The 24,281-nt window shown below is 42.2% G+C and overlaps 1 protein-coding gene across 1 annotated transcript in view; it reads left to right on the forward strand.

The window, feature by feature from the left end:
• fbxw4 (F-box and WD repeat domain containing 4) overlaps window positions 1–23,424 on the forward strand; it is a 48,245-nt gene extending 24,821 nt beyond the window's left edge. Inside the window, exons 6-9 of the mRNA XM_070841026.1 lie at window positions 157–222; window positions 14,227–14,367; window positions 22,960–23,101; window positions 23,224–23,424. Of these exons, the coding sequence (XP_070697127.1) occupies window positions 157–222; window positions 14,227–14,367; window positions 22,960–23,101; window positions 23,224–23,358 (484 nt within the window). The 3' untranslated portion in view covers window positions 23,359–23,424. The remainder of the gene's footprint in view (window positions 1–156; window positions 223–14,226; window positions 14,368–22,959; window positions 23,102–23,223) is intronic.
• The last annotated feature ends 857 nt before the right edge of the window (window positions 23,425–24,281 follow it).

Here is a 24,281-nt window from a genome sequence, read left to right on the forward strand (position 1 = left end):
TAAGAACATCCTCCAGAAGGTATCATATTTATTCTGTTGCTGTTATTGGTTTCATTGTAGAGCTTTATTGTAGCTGGCATAAATACTTTTTTGACACATTTTATTTTCTTTCTCTCTCTCTCTCTCTCTCTCTCTCTCCTGTCTCTCTGTGTACAGCTCCTTTGTAACAGGCACTGCATGCTGTGAGAACGTCTCCCCTCTTCGCATCTGGGATGTTGAACGGTAAGTGAGGACGCTGCTCTGATGTGCTGTAGCTTTGCTGTACAGTGTAACACCGAAGTCTCCCGCTGAGTGATGCACAGTTCTGTGACAACAGACACACACAGCAGAGGAGACTGGTCCACAGAGGCAGAGGGGGCTGTTCCTCCTCTATGCTGAGAGGTCAGAGGGAGTCAATGTATACACAAAACTACCAAAATCCTCTAGGAAAAAAATCCATTATGAAATTGTGATGAAAATGGTGAAACAGTGACACCTGCAGGCAAAAGGGTAAAGGGCTGTCTGTTCAGTTTGAAGCGGTTTTGGGGGGGGGTTGGGGGGTGCACTTTTTTTTTTCCTATGACGGCCAAAGAAAGTCCTGTCCATCAAACCATTGATTGGTTAAGGTTAGGCATGGGAAACTGTGATTGGTTAGTTTTAGGCGTAGGAAGTCACATGCTTAGGGTTAACAATTTCACGGTCAGGCCAGTCAGAGACAGGACATCCTCCCTAACCAATCAATCAGAACACAATATGGGCATTGCCTTGGTCCAGTGATAATCTCCAAATCACACATCACTAAAACATTACATTTTATGTAGACCGTTAAAACAGAGTTCAAAGTTCAAATGTCCTTTTTTCAGATTTATATTTCCTTTTTTACCAAGCGGTGTGCTAGCTTCTTGCATTAGCTGACGCAACAGTTGACGCATCGTAGCAGCCCTGAGGGGCCGTTTAACTAACAGTGACGACTGATTAGTACTGGAGGCCAGCAGCAGTACAGGATGAGCTCCGCTCTGCTGATGCAGCATAGTTTCCATCAAGCTGTCCGGACTGGACCTACGGCAGGACCCCACTGGTGGCAGACTGCTGCACGGGCAGTGTGTTTGCTTCTCTCTTTCTCTGGAAGAACACAGCTAGAAGAACTTGGATTTTGATTTGGTCCCATTATTTGCCATTATACGTGGTAGTGCTTTTATTTTGGAGTGTAAAAGTGTTTCTTCCACTATCATAATTGTGTCTTGGCACCTGGCTGATGAGTGTTTCGTTACACACTGTGTGTAATATTCAGTTACTGCTTGTCCTGGCTGTGAGAAATCTTGGAGGCCATTGTTTTGATTTTTCATTGAACACAGGAAAGTGGAGACAAGTGGCTAAATAGTGTAAAACGATATGGAGCAGTGGTTTTCCTCCTGTTTTTTGAGTCACTAGCCGCCACTGACAGAGTGAAAGTCAAGCTTCAGTAGGGCTCTATTTAAATAAAAGAGACATACAAGCCTGCATTTGAATTAAAAAGATGTAGCAGTTTTTCAAATTTGTAACTATTTTCTCATTTGTTAACAGGCAGCAAACAGCGCTCAGTAAATTAAATCTGCACTATATAGTCAGTACAGAAATTAGTATGAGATTATGAACAGTGACGAGTGAATGGTGCTTTGAAGTACTTAGTATTAGCCTTGTAGTTTCAGCAGAATTAAAAACATCTTTGCTTGATGTAACTAACTTATTATATTTACATTCCAGACATTGGACATGCATATTTTATAAATTACTTTAATCGGCAAAATGGCCCACAAAATGCAAAAAACACAAAAGGACATGAGGTGCTTAATTTCTGGACAAATCAAGTGTCAGTAACAGCTGAGCATTTATCTTTTATCACTATTTATATCTTCGACATTAGTGCAAGATTAATATTTTACACCCTCTCTATTTTTGTATGGACACTATACTTCTATATGTGACCGGTGGGCTTCTGCATTGTGTTATTTAAATAGTAAAGGCACCGTCACTCCAGGATCTTTTTATGGGACTCTGTTTATTCTGCCAAACAAACAGAAAAGCAGAACCTCGATGGGATTTTGGCCGCCCACTGCAGATCCTACACAAGTAGAATGAATGTACAAAACAGAAGTTCGCTTAAATTGTGACAACTTTATGCTAGTGTGACACTTTTTAACATGCTGGTTCATGAAAATCAACATATTGGCAGGTTGTTGCAGACATATATCATAATGGGAAACAAAGATTATAAACAAGAACATACAAGAAATAGAGGGATTGGTTATGATGGCGAAAGAATGACACCCACCTCTCCCACAGGGGAGCTGTACAAAAGGGGAGAGTGGAAGGGAGCAAAAAGAATCAGGAACCACAGAAGAAGGAATAAACTAAGAGGGGCTCTGAAAATCAGCATCTATACCTTTGGACTGTGGGGTCCTCTAAGTAAATGGATGGATTAAAGATTAACATTAGTTCTGCCTGAGCATTGCCGTGTCTGTCATAAAGCACAATTGTTTGAACTGCAGGAAACTTCTGAATGGTCTTTATTTGAGTTATCTAGTCAATCTCAGCAGAAGTTTGAAGATGGTTCACAGCAGACTGTTCAAACAGAGAAGCACATTACCTCCAGGCTATTTTCTTCATTCATTCATGAAATTAACTGTGAAAATCTATCACATCTAAAATTGTAATTATTAAATTTAGTTTCAGAATTATGTAACAAAAAAGTATAAAAAATGTAAATAAATATGTAAAATATCTGTTTGAAGAATCAAAATTCATTACATACGACTTGTTTTAGGCAAGTTGCATAAGGAAATACATGCACCATGGATGCTAGCCCCTGCTATCAGTGTGTGGATGTAGTGTTCAAGCTCTTTCAGTGGTCAAAAAGACTAAACACACAGTCCTTTTTCAATCAATCAATCAATCAATCAATCAATCAATCAATCAATCTTTATTTATATAGCGCCAATTCACAACAGTGTTATCTCAAGACGCTTTCCATAAAGAGCAGGTCTAGACCAAACTCTTTAATTAGAGAGAGACCCAACGATTCAGGAATTCAACATGAAGGATTCAAGAATCCCCACATGAGCAGCATCAGGTATTATATTATATTTTTGCTGGCTTCCTGTCAGACTGACCACCCTGCTCCCCCTTCTCTGTCTCGCCTCTCTCTTCTTATGTCATTTCAAACACACGTCTCAGTTCCTGTCTTATCTCCTCATCAACTCCTGTCACAAAATCCTTGTGTATACATACACAAACACGTACAATTATCCCCATCCCAAATTAGGTATAATTCACAAACTTTCAGCTGTGTTCAATGACCAACTCAGACAAGAACAAGATTGCATGTTTGGTGGATGGACTCAGGAGAACTTAATCTTAATCTATAATCTTAACTAACTGGGTGTGAAACCACAGACACCACAGTACGGTACACAGAATCCATGACAGTGTGCTTAAGTGTGTATATACTATAATTAGGCGTATTGCCAAAATGTACAAACTTCCAGCTGTGTTCAATGAACAACTCAAACAAGAACAATTGAAATGGCTCAACACAACCAATATTACAGGTGGTTTTTCCAAATTCAGCATAATATCCCACTTTTAACGACGTCTGCAGTCTGAACATTATTCCACCCCCTGAACACAACCCCTCATAGAACACTCATTTACAAATCAGATGTTGTCTCAAGCACAGCTGATGTAACTAATCCAGGGCTTCATTAGTTGTAGGTGTGGTTGAGGTAGAACACATCAAATATCCGGACTGGCTAGAGGTTTGTTCACAGTGATGTTCAGTTACATGTTAGAAATATGGGTCAGTCAAGAGAATTGTCCAAAGAATTGTGCTTTGCACAAACAAGGAAAAGGTTACAAAAAGACAGCAGAGGAGGCAGCAGAAGGACACACTGACTGACACTGTGATATCGCAGGTCCTTCCCTCCAGCAGCTGTCAGACTCTACAGTCAGCACTGCTCCAGTAGACCTCACTGCACCAAAACTGACAATAACTGCAGTATAATGTACACCAACTGTGCAATATATTTATTCAGAGCAACCTCCCTCTGTGCAATATATTTATTCATCTCTTTACCTCACTTCACAATGTGCAGTACTTAATATCTCCCCCTTCTTTTTTATATTCCTTCATGTATATTATGTTTTATTTCTTACACTTCCTCTACCGTAGCTGTACATATTTTTTATATCTCGTCATGTCTGCTGTGACATTGTAAATGTCCCTATCATAGGACTAATAAAGGAATACCTTATCTCATGTTATCTTATTAGCACAGCAAGAAGGTTCGAATCCAGGTTGGAACCTGGGGTCTTTCTGTGTGCAGTCTGCATGTTCTCCCTGTGCCTGTGTGGGTTCTTCTCTGGTTCTCCGGCTTCTTCCCACAGTCCAAAGACACGCAGGTTAATTGATGATTCTAAATTACCTGCGAGTGTGAGCATGAATGGTTGTGTCGGCCCTGTGATTGACTGGCGACCAGCCCAGGGTGTTCCCCTGCCTCCAGTCCCTCCTTTATGCACTGTGATTCTGTTATTAATTTCTATTGACAAGTTCCACCACCAAACATGCGATCTTGTATATGTAATTTACCAGACGGGTGTCTTCACGTGGCTTCTGTTGATATGAATGTTCCATGTAAAACATACCTGACTGTAGCAGCAGCGTGGCCCTGTATTGATACAAAAAGCAAGTGAAGCACAGGTTTGAAAACACCATGGAACACATTAGTCTTGAGCAAGGAGCAGTTCAAAATGTGGGGCCTCTGAACATTCCTATCTCTGAAAGGTGAGGTTTAAACCAGATTACATCCGTGCCAAAGCTACTGTAATTCCCAGCTTTACTGTGGCCAATTAAAACAGGCCATCACACCACAACACAGCGCTGGACAGGAAAAAACGCTTCCTGCTGCCAATTGATAGAGAAATCTGAGAGTAGAGGAGGAGACAGGGACACACAGCCTGCCACGGTGGGCAGATTGTTCTGGGGGGTGCAGGTGGTGAGGGAAAATAGCATGATTACAAGGTGTAATCCCCCCCCCCCCCCCCCATATTTAAAGAAAACTACATTAAATATTGGAAAATAAACCGGTCCTTGCTCACGTCACCTGTGACTTTTGCATATTTCCCCAGGACAGTGTGTTCGACATCCTGAAGAGTCCGGTAGTGACAGCCAGATACTGATGCAAACATCGTGGACTGTTTCTGCATCTGTCCTGTCATGGCTGACTAAAGATATCATGATTACACAGAGACCTATGGCTAAGTGCAGAAAGCCTGTTGGCTTAACCTGGGGGGGGCTTTGCTGTGTTCGTTCTACAGTCTATAAGCAGGCACCTTGAGAGTGTCTCACCCAGACAGACAGGTGACCCCCCGGTGTGATTTTCTATCTGATAAACAACTGAGAGCAGCCTAGCAGGCTGTGTGTGGGTGCACAGTCAGATGGGTGCAGGGTGAGGGTGATCAGGGTGCATTGTTCATATTTACTGCAATCGGATACATTGAAGCTTTAATCTGCACGGACTGTTTTCACACACACACACACACACACACACACACACACACACACACTATCACTATCACTGTGTGCGGTTTGTCAGTCACTAGTGTGTAGCTATTAGTTATTTCTCTTAAGCTAGTTAATGTCCAAACTGATCATCCTCCATCTGGTCTACTAACAAGTGAAGAAGTTGAGGAGGGTTTTCTGCAGACCAAGTTTCAGCTACTTTAATGGCAGGTACACTGCCAGGCCAAAAGATTGAACAAAGTATTATGTAGACATCCAAACCATCCAGCCATACGTGTCTCATGATCATGTGACTGCGACACCACGGTCATTCATGTGCCTCCCCTCTTCTGCTCTCAGGCCCCCCAGCAGGTGTTAACCAGGCCACAAGACAAGAAAAGGACAAACCCAAAAATGGAAGGAAATGAATATCTAATATCTAAAATATGATTGTGTGCTGGAGCATTAAGGTTTCACTTCACTGGAACTAAGGGGCCTAGTCTAGGACACATACACACAAACTGATGCCAACAGGGTGTCTACATACTACTATCTGTCTGTCTGTCTGTCTATCTGTCTGTCTGTCCATCCATGATAACAGTAAAACAGTAAATGGTTAGTAGAAAAAAAACATATTTCCTCAAAGTGGAAGATGTTCTAAAATATTCTTTTATGGCTAACCGTTAATTGGACATATCAATTAATCAATTAATCAGTTAATCAATCTTTATTTACATAGCACCAATTCACAAGAGTGTTATCTCAAGACTCTTTCCATAAAGAGCAGGTCTAGACCAAACTCTTTAATTAGAGAGAGACCCAACGATTCAGGAATTCAACATGAAGGATTCAAGAATCCCCACATGAGCACATATATGTGAACAGGTTTCTAACACTAATGTCTTTTCATTTGAAATGAATCCCCCACCCATCAGTGTCTCATTTGTAAGGAATAGTAACTTGCACGCACACACTGGCTCACTTTCAGTTCCAGTAACACCTTCAGACACTGCAGATATTGTACCTTCTCTTCCCATCATGCACCACCATCAGCCCCTACCTTCCAGCAGCACCCACCAGCATCAGCTTAAAATCCTGTGCATAGCACAACTGCACAACCTTTGATTCAAGATCCATCTGAGCCAAAAGATCACAAACAAGACACTGTTCCACCTGCAGCACCTAAAAACGACCAGCTGCCGCCATGGCCAGATCACAGAGACCACAGGAAGCATTCCACCACTCACTTCCTGTCCTTGTGGGAAATAGTGGTGGCACTTTGCAAAATGTTTAAAGGTTGAAGGACAGGCAGATGTCTTCAGTGTTAGGTCCTAATTCTTCATTTTAATCAACAAAGATCACAGAAGGAATGATATACTGTTACGTTGATTCAAACATGATCAAAGATAAATAGGTTTTCGGTTGAGCCTGAGGCACTAGAGGAGACACTAGCAAGCAGCGTTTCTTAACAGGCTCCAATCAGTAACCTGAGAGCCGGGACAACAACCATGGAACGGGGGGATGAATTGAAATGAGCTGGATAATGGTATAAAGTCATCTCATTAAACACTACAGAGACCGTTTTTTGATAGCTGCAGTTTTGTCAGTCCTAGTTGATAAAACAGGATCATAGGATAGGATGGGGGGGGGTCATAAAGCTCCACTGCCTTTGATTTTAATTTCATTTAACAGTCTTCTCCCTCCTTTGCAATCAATTCGTTGCCTCTTTTTTTCATCTCAGCGGTACAAAGAGGTCTTATGATCAGCCATATAGAGGGGATCCCACACAAGTGGCACCAATGAAGCAACACCCCAACTTTTCACACTGTCTTCGCTCATGGCTAAACACAGAGGGGGGAAAAAAGCATCAAAGAGAAAGGACCCTGACCGTCACTCCCAACTCCCAAGATTCCCCTCTGTACTCTCTGTTCCTTTAGAAAGAGAGCTCTGCTGTTTTTTACAATCCAATGGCCAGGATGGGATTCCTGACATTCCTGAAAGTGAAAAGAGTGGGGTGAAATGTCAGCGTCGGGGAGCTCTGTTATACAAATTGCAGTGTATTGTCTTTGCAGTGCACACGTGTGTGTGACATTTTGAAGGTGGTCATTGGTGATGGCTCCCAGCAGCCAGCGCCCCCCCCTCCCCCCTCCTTCATCATCTCTGCCAGGAAAGCTCACATTCCTGCTGCAGCGAGCTCAGGGGTGCAGGGGAAATTGGGTGGACGTGCAGCAGGTTGCATGGCTCCCCTCTGTTTGTTTTAGCTTGTAAAAACCTCAGCAGGGCATCTTTTCTCTACCTGTCTTTTGGCTTTTGACAAGACGGCCTGTTTCCCAGTGCATCCCCAGGCTCCTGCTTAGAGCCCAGACTTAACTTTACAAGAGCCTCCAACCACTTCTGCCACAAAACACACACACTGCTTTTCTTTAGCTGTCTCCTCACTAAAGGATAACACCCTTAGCTTCTTCTATTTTTTCAACATTGTCAGTTCATTAATGATTCCTTTCACAACTGGTGTGTGTGTGTGTGTGTGTGTGTGTGTGTGTGTGTGGCCCCTAAAGCCAAAATGACTCCTGCAGAGAGACCAGACAGGCTCAAATCAGGACTTAGACCCTGCATGTTACACAGCCAGCAGCCCTCACCTAACAATTACTAAGTCTGTGCCCCCCAGGGCCGCTAGTCTATCCATCTCACAAAGTAGCTGCCACGCTGCAGCTTCACTCTAAAGCAGCAAAATTATTTCTCTTCAAAAAACAGTGATTTCCATTTGAATCATTATATTAATGGCAATTAAAGGATCATTGTCATTCCAGTTGGGGCTGCATCCTGGGTCTGATGTCTTGTGGTTTTGGCCAGACTTCAGATCAGTGTGCACACAGCTTTAGGTGAGAAACCTGCAGGTGATTAATAAGGTGGGCATGAAATATTTGAGAAATGTAAGCTTAGAGTAAAGAATTGTTTGTTTACGTTATTATATTTGCAGTCTGCAAAGCCTGCAGTCACATTTAGAATTTTAAATGATTCATTACTGATGAATTTGATCATTATTCTATTTATATTGTAACATTATTTCCCTGCTAATGATTAACAAGTTTAAGCTCTAGAAATTGATTATTGATCAACCTTCTGATGCTTAACAATGATGACTAAGATATTAAAGTGAACTCTAGTTTTATTTATAGTATGGTGCAATCTCACAGGTTACACATTTGCCTCAAGGGACTTCACAGTCTGTACAGCTACAAGACACCCTTCATCCTTCATCCTTAGACCCTTAGTTTGGGTCAGGAAAAACTCCCTTTAACCCTTTAAAAAAAATTTAAAAACCTCAGGAAGAGCAAAAGAGGAGGAATCCCTCTCCCAGGACGGCCAGACAGGAATTAGATGTTACATGTGAAGATCAGACCAAAAGAATCACAGTGCGAACAAATTATGACGACAGACACGTGTAGATTGTAAAACATATGTGAGGAACACAGATCCACGAGGACAATGAGCAACTTCAAATGTCACCAGATAGGACCTGAGCCAAACAGCCTCCACCAAGGAGACCTGGAAGAGGACAGGCAACACAAAGACAGGAGAGTGGAAAATATCACCAAAAACACTGACATCATTGAGTGGTGGAGTGGGCACAGATATTCAGGAGCAAACGGGTGTTTAAGAATGCTTCTTTGTCCATTTATGGCATGCATTTGTCCACAATGATAGAGATTCAGAAAATAGAACCATGTGTGTGTGAGGCTTTCTAGAATAATGCAGGTGCACATTTCAGTCTGTGCATACACACAGTTTTAGTCATGACTCTGCAAGAGTTTTCTTCATCTGGCCTCCGACATTATAATCACAAGCCCCTCACAAAGAACATTGCACAATTTGTTTCCATAAGAGCTAACTATTTGTCCCCATGGAGGTTCTATCTGACTTTTTGATCATGTAGGCATGTGACCTATGAGCGTAGTGTTTTGAGCACCTAGTATTTATGCTGACCTGTAAGTCACACGACTAACACTAACTCAGTAATTGAGATCTGAGAACAGTGTAACATCTCAACAATGAATTCTGACAGGTCACCAAGCAGGAGCAGTCAGACCATCACCCTGGTTGGAAACACACCAGCAGTTTATCCAGATGATCTAAGCCACATTATTATGAGGTCAAACTGAAAGAGAGCACATTAGAAATGTTGCTAATAATCCCTCATTGCAGGGGAACTTTTTGTGTACAGCGGTTCTTGAAGTTTCCAGACAGTTTGAGTGTAGACTCCTCCTCTCTCCACTGAGGAGGGAGCGTCTACACTCCAGCGGACCTCTGGCACCGTCCTCTGCAGAGCCCGTGCACCTGCCACTAACCTCTGCAGCTGCTCTACATGCTCCCAGTCTAAACCAGATGTTTTCATTTCATTATGAACATAGAAACTAAGAAAAATCTCTATATGACTAAAATTACAATTTGTTAAACTACTGTCCACCAAACAATTTCCCAGCCATTTCTGAAAACATCACAACACATGAATTCAGAGATTTCAGAAAAATTCTGGAAGTAGTAAATACCACATGGGGGGGGGGTTCACATGGACTCTTATCGCTGACACAATAAACAAGACCTCATTTGAAGGCACCAACTATTTAATGTATGCATGTTTCAAAATAAATGACATGTTTTCCTCTTGTGTGGCCCAAAAGTGTGGCATCACTACATTTCAGCTGATTTGGGGTCATAACTACAGTCAGTGACGCATGTCACCCTGTGATTTTTACATCAGAGAATGCTTTGAGGACGGACTGTGTGCAGTAGTTATGACTCAGCCAGTCAGCTATGTTTTAGAGCGTGCCATGTGACGTTTCCCAGTCAGGCACGCTGGAGGCCAGACTCAGGGATTCAGCATTATGGACCAAGACAAGCAGTAGAAAGAGTGGTCAGATCAGAACATTGCGCTACTGCTGGCGAACAGATACAGTCATTTGACAGATTATATGCTTATGCCTCCATCCTGTAATCACACGCAGCTCATAAAAGTCAGTGACCTACCAATTTTAGAATCCTTGCTGTTTTGTACTGTGCACCAGCTCATCTATTACTGGCTTTAAGATCCATGCACAGATGTTGGTTCCATTTTATGGAAAACTAGCTTTTATTTTCCTTTCACATTTGGGTGTTTGTAACTGGGTTTTTTTTCAGAACAGCAAAAGAATGTAATCATTTTGTTTGAAGGGTTTCAGTGGGTAAGGTCATGAATTGATCATTTCTTAGTTCAGGGGGTGTTGCTGTGATGGAGACATCATTATTTAGTTATGAATGAACAGGCTCGTATCCCTTTGGCTTGAATCACATCTTTTTGTGTGGCATTTGCTAAGCTCCTTGGTTTTAGTGGTAATGGGAAAACGAGGAGTCACTACCCCACACAGACACAAACTCAGACTCATCACAGACTCCCCATTGGCCTGGGCTTAGTCATGAGACCCTGGCAATGAGAAAGCTCTCACCCAATAAGGCACCCTGTGGAGAAAGCCCTGGTCCAATAAGAAGGCCCCCTGAGGTAAGGCTGGGGGATTACCAGGCCAAGCCTGCAGATTGAGCTTCAGGGCAAAGGAGGGGGCCACGAGTCGAATCACAAGGCAGCTCGGTCGCCAAGGCCAGCGGCCTCCTCTAAATGGTTGCTATGGGGCAGGTATCAAACGTGTGAGAGTTGCACACAGTCACGGTCATGGAGGGTATTAAATGGCAACAAAGAGACAGTTATTTTGCAATAATCTGCCCTGCTGAGTGCAAGTTATTCTCCAATAATCAAGAGGCGAGGAGCAAACAGGACAGAGCTGTGATCACAAGAGCATAGGGCTGCATGCAGCTAAACACACACACACACACACACACACGAGCACATGGCCGCATCAACCCACACACACTACCTTTATTTATCACTTGTACGTACAAATGATGTGTCCCCAGTTCTACATTCAGAGCTGTGCTCACTAACCCAGGCTCAGTGACACACACTCTGACAGTAGTGGTTCCAAATCCAAGTAAACAATTCTTTGTCAAAGATAGAAGATATAAATTCAAATACATGTGAAGGTACTAAAAACAAATCATGACAGCAATAATTTAAAAAAGGAAACTGTCACAGTCTGTCTGTGTGTCCCTCCTCTCTATCTGCACTCCCTGTTCTCCAGGCCCCCTTCCTCATCAGTGCTGCTCACTCCTCGGTAGTGTACACTCCTGTACATGTTCGGCATCCAGTTTCAAATAAACTACTGGAGACTAATATGTTTTCCTATTGTCGTCCACTCACTCAATTCTAATTTGGCATAAATAGAGGATGGTCATGAAATACATCTGATGACACCTTAGCATGGGAGGTGCATTGGTGAGAGCATACCAAAACTGGGACCTGACAAACTATAGCTAATGTCTTGAAGCATATGACTCTGAGGCCTGGTTAGCTTATTATATACAGTAGCTATGGTTACTGTTATGGTGAGCTATCCTCCCATGCACCAAACTTAGACCCTAAACTCTTACCACGTTTTACTACTTGAATCACAATATCATCATACAACATTAACAAACACAAATGGAATGTAATAACAAGAAAATAGTTTATTACAATATTCAAGTAAATCACCTTTAAATGTCCCTATAATTAAAAAACACGTTAATTAAAAAGTACTGTATAACCAACCCCCCTGGGTTTTATCTTTCAGTTTATGGTACCAAATACTATTGGTGCACTTAGTTGGAGCTCATTTGAAATCTTCCAGGAAGATGCTGTCTGTACGTTACTCACTGTTCCTTAAATAACTCTTCAAGCTTTTAGAAAAAGTCTGTCCGAACTCTCTGTCCAGCAGCAAACTGAGACTCGTCCTGATGCTCTGTCCTGATGCTAAACAGGTTTCTCCCACATGGAGCAGATCCATGGTACACCTGGTAGAGCGCATACCGTTAAGTCCTCACTGCAGCGACCAGGGCTCAATTTACCGCATGTCATTCCCTCTCCTGATGTCTCATATGTCTCTGTCCTCATCAGCGCTGCCATTACTCAACCAGCCCATTTTCACTCACTCCTTGGTAGATCACCTGGACCTGCACTTACTGACCTACGTGTCTGTCTGTCTGCCTGTCTGCCTGTCTGTCTGTCTGCCTGTCTGCCTGTCTGCCTACCTGTAAACTCTTTCATCATTACAATCAGTGAAACTCATCTGCTGCCTTGTCTGTGTTTGGGTTCTATGTCCATTTCCCTGTGTAACTGTATATCAGAGGGTGACGTAGCCACCATGACATCACCTGTTAAAGCCATCGATCAATCAATCTATCGATCTGTCAATCTATCTATCTAGCAATCAACCAATCAATCTTTATTTATATAGTGCCAATTCATAACAAATGTTATCTCATTTCGCTTTCCATGAAGAGCAGGTCTAAACCAAACTCTTTAAAAACGCTTTGCATTATGGGTGTTGCCACTTTGTGTGATGTTTATGTGTGACAAACCCTCTCCTGTGAATCCTCCCTCCACCCAATCACCTCCAGTTTCATTACACTCAGCGCCCAGCTTTGAGCTCATCAGAAGTCTACCCCTTTTCACACCCATTCAGATCTTCAGCCGCTCTCTTCATCCCACCACCACCACGACCACTGTCCATGCAGCATCAGGGCGAGGCGGAGCCATGCTCAGAGGAGCCGTACACACTCGCTCTGTGGCCTTGTTTTCTTGGGTATAACTCAACTGTCACAATGATGGTTTGTCAAGCAAAAACGTATGTAGCTACTTTTGTTTTGCCCATTGGTGGAGTTATAGAATTGAGGACCATCACCCCTTAGCGTACAACTATAAACCTAGTTAATCATCATGATAGGACCAAATAACGCGTTGCAATCAATCATCTCACCTTTTGAAGCCTACCACCCAAAGAGAACCTCACCAGTTAAATAATGTTATGTTTTAGGTTAAAGATACTCAAATGTTATAGCACAGTAATGTCGCAGGTGTGAGGAATTATGTGCTCCAATAAGACAACTCACCCGCTAACAGCATGTTGAAACACCCCTCCCTACACCCCCTGCACACCGGATTTGGCTTCCTGCAGCTTTAGCTTCTTTCTGTTCCCCAAAATGAAGGGGGAACAGAAAGAAGCTAAAGGGTGGCAGTTTTGACATTGTGGAGAATATCCAGCACGAATTGCAGATGGTGCTTGACGTGCTCGCTCTAAGGAGTGTTCCAAGCGTAACAGGAGCACTGTGAGTGGTGTACGACTGCACAAAGGGACTGCTTCAAAGGGTGGCAGCCGCATTTAAATTACATATGGTTTGTGCTTGTTGTAGGTACAACTTTCTGATTGCACCATGTATATTTTATCACTGACTTCTTTATTTCACTGTCATTGATGATTGTTGGGCTTGCTCCATTTCTGGGGCGGAACGCTGCGCCCTGAGTGGCCTGTGGAGTCAGAGAGACTGAGGTCACAAAAGGAGCCATTTTGTTCTCAGCGTAAAGAAACTGATGATGATTTCACCACCTTGAAAAGAGTCCGAACATGATGGATGAAGTGAAGTTGATTTTGTCACATTTATTTTTTATTCATTCGCCACATCTCATATGCGATGGATTCACTTATAGGCTTATGCCGTCACATCAACAATCATGTTCCCCTTGTGGAAACAGGAAATGCATATGTTCATTTTTCCTCTCTTTTCATCCCTCTCTTCTCCGTCAGGGCGGAATGTGTGTGCAGTCTGGGCTCTCAGTTTCGTCGCGGGGCCGGTGTGTTGGACATGGTGTTCGAGTCTCCATTCCAGCTTTTTACCTGCGGCTATGATACCTTCATTCGGCTGTGGGACCTCCGAGTCAGCCCACGGTACGGTCTCTTAATACAAGTCAATGCTCCTTGTGATTTCATCTTAAGTCCATAAATACATATTACATTCTTTTCATATACAGCAATGAAACCATTTTAATTAAAGGTCTGATATTAGCTACAGTATATATCACTGAATGTCAAGTAAAGTCAGATTTTACTTATACCGCCCAAAAATTAGAAATCACTTGTCTGAGGGGCCTTTAAGATCTGTGCAACATATGACATGTCAATCTTTAGGAACTCGATTCAGGTGTGAAAAACTTCCCCCAAAAAAACATTTAACAGGGAAAAATTGAAGAAATGGGGAAGGTCAACAAGAGAGGGATCCCTCCTGTTCCTGAGGTTTCTTCCATTTTTCCCTGTTTAAGGGACAAACAGACATGAAACAGATGTTTTGTGTGCAGAACAGACTAACAAAATCACACTATACCGTTTTAATTATGATGATAATTAAATGATAACAAATATGTGTAGATTATAAAACGTGTGAAGAATGTGGATCCAGGAGGACAATAAGCAGCTTCAGGTGTCACCTGACAAACAGGGCCTAAACCACACAACCTCCTGTCCACCTTCGAGACCTGGAGTAGGACAGGCCACACAGAGAGGGAAAGAGTGAGAGAGAAACTCTCACAGCTTTGTAGCTTCTGGGAACAGACTCAAAAACTGAAAATGTTCTACCTAAAGCCCAGTGGGCAACAGAATTGTCAATTTCAGTGTAAACGATGCAAGTAGTTCAAAAGTGAAAGCAGTTGTCTTTGACTGAAAGCAGTATTTTTGAAATCCTGTCAACAGCGTGGCTTCAGACCACAATTAAGTTGTCCTAAACTTGCTTAGATTTGCTTAAATGACGGCCCTAATACGCCAATAATCATAGGTATTCATGATTACTAACAACAATTACTAATGTTAAACCCACAATGCTAAGTGAGACTTTACTCTTCTCTCAAGTCCATCTATTGGATTATCTTGGATCATATCTGTCATAAATCTTGAGTGAGCCAGTCAGCCGGCTATTATCACAGCATATTCCTGCACATAGTTTGGTTGCTTTGTGAAAATCTGCTTCATACCTGGATCCTTACATTCGATTATTTTCTTAAAAACCTCCTTAGTTTCCTTCCATAGGTCTAATCATTAATAATAATCAGTCATAAATCATAAGGTCATTCCAAGTCTGCTGTTTTATTTTCAGAAGTGTCAGCACAGGGAGCTAACCCTCAGCCTACTGTGGCATCCGTATTAATGCAGTCAGTACATGACAGCAGGGTCCTCAACATGGTTGGAGAGGGTAGCATTTAGGTTAGATGGGCTTCAGGCTGTAATTCAGGGGGATCAGTCAAGTAAGACAAATAAGATTTGATTGGCAGATTGCTCTGGGGACTTTGAAAGAGATTGGGTTGGGGCGAAGGTTGGCAGAGGGGGGTCCCTCTTTAGATATCAATAATTCATACGGTCAAACCCAAACGGCCTCAAAACGCTCCCAGGGTCATCCCGGAGGTTCAGGCTGTCTGGAAGTGGGTCTCACCACCAAAGAGAAACGGACTGGGGTATAAAAGAAAACGAATTCCGATTCTGTTTGGTCTACGGTGCTTACTAAATCAGTCCCAGCCACTGTCAGATGAAACCCTCCATCACAGTATGTCCATTTACATTGTGCTATCAATAATCCTGCTAGGTTGTGATGTAGTAAGTTTTCTGTCTTTGTGTGTGTAGATTATAAAATGTAAATCAGTAACTTTAGTGGCTTTGTACTGTTTGTGTGACAGTGGGTCACCTCCCCCGTACAGGTTTGATAGGTTTAGAGAGTGCATTTGTATGTATTATTATTACTGTGTGTGTGTGTGTGAGAGAGAAGAGAGAGAGAGAGAGAGAGAGAGAGCCTCCAGACAGCTCTGCTGCCCCATTGTCTGCCCCTGGTGTCTGTCCATCTCTTATTGATGAGGCTGCACTAATGGAGGATCGATGTCTATTGGTAGAAAATACTTATCCCCAAAATACTCCCCTCTCTTAACCACAGCCACCACCACCCTGCTTTGCTGCTCACTCAGCCTCCTGCTGCATGCACACACACACACACACACACACACACACACACACACTCACCTCCATGTTAATTTATTTATATTTTTCCTGTGCAAGATATAAGAGATAAGTGAGAAGTTTTAGCTGTTCCTTAATCACAGGCAGAAGATTTTTGACCTGTACATTTTTGGCATATAGATTCAAATAAACTTCTAATATGTTTTCCTATTGTCGCCCACTCACTCAATTCTAATTTGGTATAAGTAGAGGATGGTCATGAAATACATCTGATGACACCTTAACCCTAAACTCTTACCAAGTTTTACTACTTGAATCACAATATCATCATAGAACATTAACAAACACAAATGGAATGTAATAACAAGAAAATAGTTTATTACAATAGTCAAGTAATTCACCTTTAAATGTCCTGATAAGTACTGAATAACCAACCCCCAAGATTTTATCTTTCAGTTTATGGTACCAAATACTATTGGTGCACTTAGTTGGAGCTCATTTGAAATCTTCCAGGAAGTCTGTACGTTACTCACTGTTCCTTAAATAACTCTTCAAGCTTTTAGAAAAAGTCTGTCCAGCAGCAAACTGAGACTCGTCCTGATGCTCTGTCCTGATGCTAAACAGGTTTCTCCCACATGGAGCAGATCCATGGTACACCTGGTAGAGCGCATACCATTAAGTCCTCACTGCAGCAACTAGGGTTCAATTTGCCGCATGTCATTCCCTCTCCTGATGTCTCATATGTCTCTGTAAAGCTGTAAAGACCAAAATACATACCAAAATACCCAACACACCTTCATCCTGGGTTTACTGGTCAGCGTGGAGTTACAGCAGGGGCTCTTGTCGATACTGCCCTGCTGCCCTGCTGAGGGAGAGGGTGCTGGACATGTTGAAGTCCTCCATCATGGGTGTTGTCACCAATCGGTGTCTTGACCCTTGATGTTGTTCTTTTTAATTGTCGATCTCTTTCAGTCTGGTTTTAGACCACACTATAGCACTGAGACTGCAATTGTTAAAGTTTTAAATGACATCCATCTGAGTAGCGATGCATCGAAAATCTCAGTTCTAATTTTATTGGATCTCAGTGCTGCATTTAATACTGTTGACCATGAAATACTGTTGGACAGATTGGAAAAGTGGGTGCTACTGTCTGGCACCGTGTTAAACTGGTTCAAATCTTTACAGCAGCATAGGGACTATTTTGTGTCAATTGGTCATTTTAAATCTGAGCAAACAAAAATAGCGTGGGGTTCCTCAAGGGTCCATTCTTTGACCTCTTCTTTTTAACTTTTATATGCTTCCCCTTGCTCAGATCATTGAATCTTACAACATCTCGTATCATCCTTATGCAGATGACACACAACTCTATGTAACAGTCTCTCAGCATGACTACAATCTCTTACATTTGCTAAACAAATGTATCAAACACATCAATGACTGGATTTCAACTAAACACAGATAAAACTGAAATAATTGTTTTTGGCCCCAAGCATGAAAGATTAAAAGTCAGCGCTCATCTTTACTCCATGAAATTAAAGCCCACTAATCAAGCCACAAATCTTGGTGTTATAATCTACTCAGACCTCAATTTCAATTTCCACATAAAAACAATCATCCAATCAGCCTATTATGGCCAAAACTCATAGAAAAACTTATTCACACATTTATCATCAGCAGGCTAGAATATTGCCATAGTGTTTTCATAAAAAATCAATTAGACAACTGCAGCTTGTCCAGAGCCCAGCGTCCTCACTAACACCAAGAAGATGGAGCACATCACACTGGTTCTTAAATCCCTCCACTGGCGTCCAATGTGCCAAAGGATAGATTTTAAAATCCTATTACTTGCCTACAAAGCAGTAAATGGTTTTGTACCCAAATACATAACTGATTTACTTATAAAGGTATGAGGCGTCCAGAGGTCACCTGGTGCAGGTCTACTCAGCGTTCCGCTTAACTATTTATTTTCTTGCAACTCTTACATGCAACTTAATGTTTCTCTGTGTTGTTTTTATTGTTTCATGTCCCTGTAAAGCACTTTGAATTTCATTGTGTCTGACAGGTGCTATGCAAATAACTTTGCCTTGCTTTGCCTTAAGGCAGACTAAACTCTCTCTCTTCTGCGAGGCAGCTGATGAGTTGTTGCAGAGTTTCCTCAGCACAGACAGTCAAGGCAACATCAACACAGTTACTACTTCACTAGCAACCACTTGCTGTGTTTCGATTTACAGTAAACTACTGTAATTGTACTGTGATGCAGTTTACAGTATTTAGAATAATACTACATTACAATACAAAACTACTACTACAAAACAATATTTTACTGTATTTTGTATTTCTTTTGTAGTTTGTTATATTTTATTATACTTTTAGGGTTTAGAGTTATTTTAATTAAAGGTCCCATATTGTGCAAAATGGATTTTTTATGTCATTTCAACATAAATTGGTATCTCCTGTATGCTTTGAGTCTGACAAACTATCCAAAAAGACCATCCTCTCTCTTTTTCTTCTGCTCCATCTTTCGATAAATGTGTGTGAAAACACGCCGTTTAGATTTATGTCATAAGGGGATCTGTGACCTCCTCCACCCCTTCAGCAGGCCGACTGTCCCCGCCAACTGAAAACCTCCTGTATCCACCTCACTGTCCGCCATTATTTTTTCCATGCTAACACCAGCCTCTGATAACACAATGGCGAGAGAGAAGCAGCAGATTGTTGTTTTTCTAAAATGGAGCATTCAGACAGAGGCTGAAAACAGTTGCAGAAGCCATGTATACTATGAGAAAAACATTAAAGCATGTAAACCTGCTCCAGTGGGACCTCCAAACACAAATATGAACCTTAAAATGAGCAGAATATGAAACCTTTAAATGAAAAATTTCCTGCCATACCTCCCGTGACTTGTCACTAATCATGCACCCCCACTTTTAACTATATCTAGGCGCCTATAGTCGTGGTGAAAATTTACATGTTTTATAGGTCTTGGACATGAGTTGGCAAAATGTCTCGATAGTGCTCCCTACAAAAATTAAAAACTTAAGCCCCTACTTCCACTTTCACTTACATATGCGATATTTGGCACACTGATGTATCATGTCCAGATGCACAAAAAAGTCTCTTGGTGCCATTCCCTAAACTCAACAGGAAGTCAGCCATTTGAAACTAATTTCACTTTTGAGTATATTTTTGGCCATTTACAGGAGTCATAAATTAACAAACTAGTCCGAGGAGGTTGTTCAGATCCACTTCAAACTTAGGTAAGTGTGTACAACAATCGTTACAATGAAAAGACGACGTAAGACGTAACGATAAAACGCTGTTAAAAGCTTGAGTTTTCATCAAATTGCGTGGTCATGGCAAGTGCACGTGTTTCGATGGACAAATCACCAAATTTCAAAGTCCTACCGGCAACAGGAAATGACTTGTTTTACACTTCGATGTACTCCTCCTAGCAGGTAGACCACATCCACCTCAAAAATCATCAGAAAATCACCTAACACCTTGATGATGCCTGATGTTGAACGGCTTTATTGTGGCAGCACAGTAAAATTTGATGTTTTAACATGAACAAATAAACTATTGTAACTGGACTCCACATGGTCAGATGTTTTACCAGATTTCACAGGCCTGAAGACATCTACAAGCCAATTTTGAATCATACTCATAGCACCATCTACTGGCAACAGTAAATGACATGTTTTATACTTTGATGTACCCCTCCCAGCAGGTTCATCACAGCCGCCTCAAATTTGGTCCAATGCAATTTAGAGGTTAGCCGCTTGCTAAGCACATGAAAGTCATAAGGTTAGGTAAAAACCATTATGTGGTGCACTCCACTAGCTGGCTAACTTTGTCATCTCATCCCACACTAAAAAGAACATGTTGCAGTACACAGAGTGCAAAATCCTAAAACCTCATGCTTCAAGGTTGAATGAAAAACATAAAATGAACCGAACTTCCAGAAATCACGCTTCTACTTCTCCAGTATCTGATGATCAGGAGCTGGGTGTTCTCTGTGATTTGACGTCAGGTGTCACAATTTCACTATTTACAGCAATCCTGTACTATTACAGCCAGGTTACAGCAAGCCTAAAGTATTCTATAGAATATTCCTGCTTAATCAAAATTACTCACTGCATTAGGAACTAAGATGATGTACTGTAATGTAGAATGGTGTTATTGTATAAAAGGTTCATACAGTACTGTGCCCCTAAATCTACAGCAACATCTAAGAGTGCACTCAAGTATTTGTACAAGGATCTGTGACGTTTGAAGTGACGTTTCCATTCTGGTGTGGGGTATACGCCATCATCAACAGCAAAGAAAAGAAGATACTGAAAAGTGTCAGACCAAGCACGCACCCTTGTTTCACTCCACTCCTAATTGGGAGTGGGTCAGAGGAATAGCCCTCATACTGGACTGTGTCTTGTGTGCCTTGTGTGTCATTAAAAGATGTAATCATACTCAGGAGCTTGGGGGACATTGAATCATCTGCCTAATAGTGAAGAGGCCTTTTCTGCTGACGAAGTTGAAAGCCTTGTTCAAGTCAGTGAAGGCGATGTACAGTGGTCGCCTCGGCTCAAGGCACTTGTCTTGCATCTGCCTTAGGGAGAAGATGATATCGATTGTTGATCATCCTCCTCGTCTCTACACTGTGCCTCAGGGTATACCCATTCTGCAAGTAACTGCAACCTATTCAGTACTACATGGGTAGAGGCCATTCCAACGTGCTGAGGGAGGTATACTCCTTTGATCGTTGCAGTCATTGCAATTTCCTTTGCTCTTTTAGAGTGAGATGATGTTGCATCCTGGGGCACTGTCCCTTGCTCCCAGCACTGCAGTAGGAGTTCATGCATGTAGTTTTGGAGAGCACTCATCTTGCCACCTTTGATTACCTCCAGGTGAATGGCATGATTTCCTGGATCTTTGCCACATGCTAGGGAGTCGATGGCCTTATGAAGCTTTTCTACAAATGGTGGAATGTCGAGCTCTTCAGTGACAGGAGGCTGGTATTCTTAACTGCTGTGTCTGCGACAAAGGTATCCCTTGAATAGAGTTAGTAATCCTGGCAATGCTGCTCCAATCTCTCCATCAGTTTGCCTTGGTCTGTTATGGTGTCACATGAAGCAGACACGCTTGGACCAAAGGCTTTCTTCGTGCCCTCATACATGGTGCGAATGTTGCCAGAGTCATCAAAGAGTTGGATGCTCTGACAGAGGTTCAGTCAACAGCCATTGGCACACTGTAGAGCAATCTGTTGGGCATCATTTGTGGCCTTCCTCCTCCTTGAGTGCACCAAGTGTCTTCTCTTGAAGCTCCCTCTTTTAGTCGAATAATGCTGCTCACTTGGCTGCAATTGGTGGCTCCAGTTCACCAATTCAAGCTTTAAACCAGTCTCGGCTCTTCTTCTCCCTCTTGCTGAAGATGTTTATGGCAGATTTGTAAATGTCATCAAGGACGTAATGCAATCTCTCTTTAGCGTTGCTTGTTGAACAATTCAAGAGACCTTGAAAGTTTATGCTATCTGAAGAAATAATAAGGACCTCAGTCTTACCTGCATTTAACTGTTAAAAGTTATTAGCCATCCATTCCTTAATGGCAGACATCATCAGGTTTGAGACATACAGCATAACATTGATAAGAGATACCTACTGATAGATAGATAGATAGATAGATAGATAGATAGATAGATAGATAGATAGATAGATAGATAGATAGATAGATAGATAGATAGCCTTTCAGTCAGGATGCTGTGATCTATCATCAGCACCTGGGGGCTACCCAGCTTGAAGAAGGTGGTAGCTTGGCCAGTGGAACTGAGATGGTCCCTCCCACCGTAGCTTGTATCGACAGCCGTAGCGCGTGAGCTCACACCAATCACACTGGACTTATAACTCATAACTGCTCTTAACTCATTACCCTTGTTGTTTCTGCCAGTGTAGATGAGCTGTACTGGAGTGATCTCTCCAGGACACAAGCCCAGGCATAGAATATGGAGATCCTGGGGTTCCCAGAATCCCCACCCTGATGTAGTGCAACGGACAACAAAGCAATGTATTTGGCATCAGTTTGGCTACAGGAGCTCCTGGCAGGAAGTCAGCAATGGCGTTCAGCCGTCTTAGGGGATCCACTCCAGATTTTCTGTGTGGGTTTGCTCCGGTAGCTTTTCCTTCTCCAGAAGACATGCACAAAGCAGTGAAGCCCTGGCTGATGGCTGCCTGTTGCAGCTCATCTGCCGAGTGGTGCAGTGTAAACACCACCCCCTCACATGGTTTGGCCCGCCAGCTGAAGCAGTGCACTGGGGTGTGGCACTAGGAGCAAGTATGTAAGAGATTAAGGAGATGGACAAGAGCCAGTAATGCCCATCCACTACAGTAGGGTACGCCTGCCTTTCAACAAAAGTAGTGTCTCTCCCTAGAGCCCCTGGCACTCCAGGAAAAACAGTAAAGATGAGAAGAGTTAAAAAGAACATTCAAGAATGGGACATAATTTGGTGCTACCACAGCAAAAAAAAACTAAAATTCATCTCAACATCCTTCCCAACAGGAAGTGTGTGACTGAGTGGGAGGAGCCTCATGACAGCGCTCTGTACTGCATCCAGACAGACGGAAATCACATGATAGCCAGCGGCTCCTCATACTACGGTGTTGTACGACTCTGGGACAAACGGCAGACTGAATGCCTGCAGGTGTGTACAGTGTGACTGTGGTATGTACAGTGTTATCTCATGGCAGGTTTAAAAGACCATTTTATAAGCAGAATTCTCAGTGTTAAACAATAAACTGATTTCATGTTTTGTTTGTTGTGCAGTTCTTCCAGCTGAGCTCAGACCCAGTGAGCAGCCCAGTATACTGCTTGAGATTCAGCAGCTCTCACCTGTACGCTGCCCTGGCGACCGCACTGCATTCACTGGACTTCAGAAGGAGCCCTATCCACATTAGATGACACATGACAAGCACACATACACAAAATCTACCCATTCAATAAAGTTACCTATTTTCACAATAATAATTTCACATTGTGAGAAGAACTGCTTATTTTGATCCAGCAATATAATTACCACAAATACAGCATTGCCGATTTTGTGCTTCACTTTTGGCTTTGGAAGAACTAAGACTGTCAAAGAGGCCAAGATTTTCTGAATCTCAGTCCCTAGTGTTAAGCCCCAAACACGCATCCTACGTTTCTCCTGCAGTTTGCTCCAACACACACACTCACACATGCAAGCAAACATAGCCAAGTTTTGTTTGCATGAGCGGGATCGACAAACATAAAACCCCAATCAGAGATAACAGGTGTCACAACAGTGGTAATCAATTTCTTAGGCTCTGTGCACATTTACACAAATGCAGGCTTTTGGCATCATTTGAGTCCTCGTCCACGCAGAATGGAGAGATCGTATGTTGCCTATTTCTTTCAAAAGGAATAGGTTCTTATAATGGAGACCTCTGAATATTAAAAACAACATTACAGCAAATGTTGCTGCTGATATGAGAGAAATTCTGGAAGACAATTGCTAGTTATGTAAATTTGTAAGTGAATATATTTATTTTACCACTCAGTGCATTCTCAGCGCTGCCCATCATTTATTTCTAACTTGACAACTGCACATTCTAGAGATCTTAAACTTGATTTCAGATTTCCTCCCTCCTTCCTATAGCACCTGCCACTTGATTGACATATTGAGCTGCCAAGGGAAGCTAATCAACCAAGCTAATCAAGCTAACCAAGGGAAAGCTAAGGGCGAACTTTTGTGAGTTTATCTCATTCATTTATAGCAACAATTTAATCCAATATGAAGCTGTAATAATTGAATATGTAATAGCAAAAGAATGACATAGAAATGACTGTGGGGCCAAGTAAGAAGA

This window comes from Pempheris klunzingeri, chromosome 12 (genome assembly GCF_042242105.1).
Source record: "Pempheris klunzingeri isolate RE-2024b chromosome 12, fPemKlu1.hap1, whole genome shotgun sequence".
In the NCBI taxonomy this organism is placed as follows: Eukaryota; Metazoa; Chordata; class Actinopteri; order Acropomatiformes; family Pempheridae; genus Pempheris; species Pempheris klunzingeri.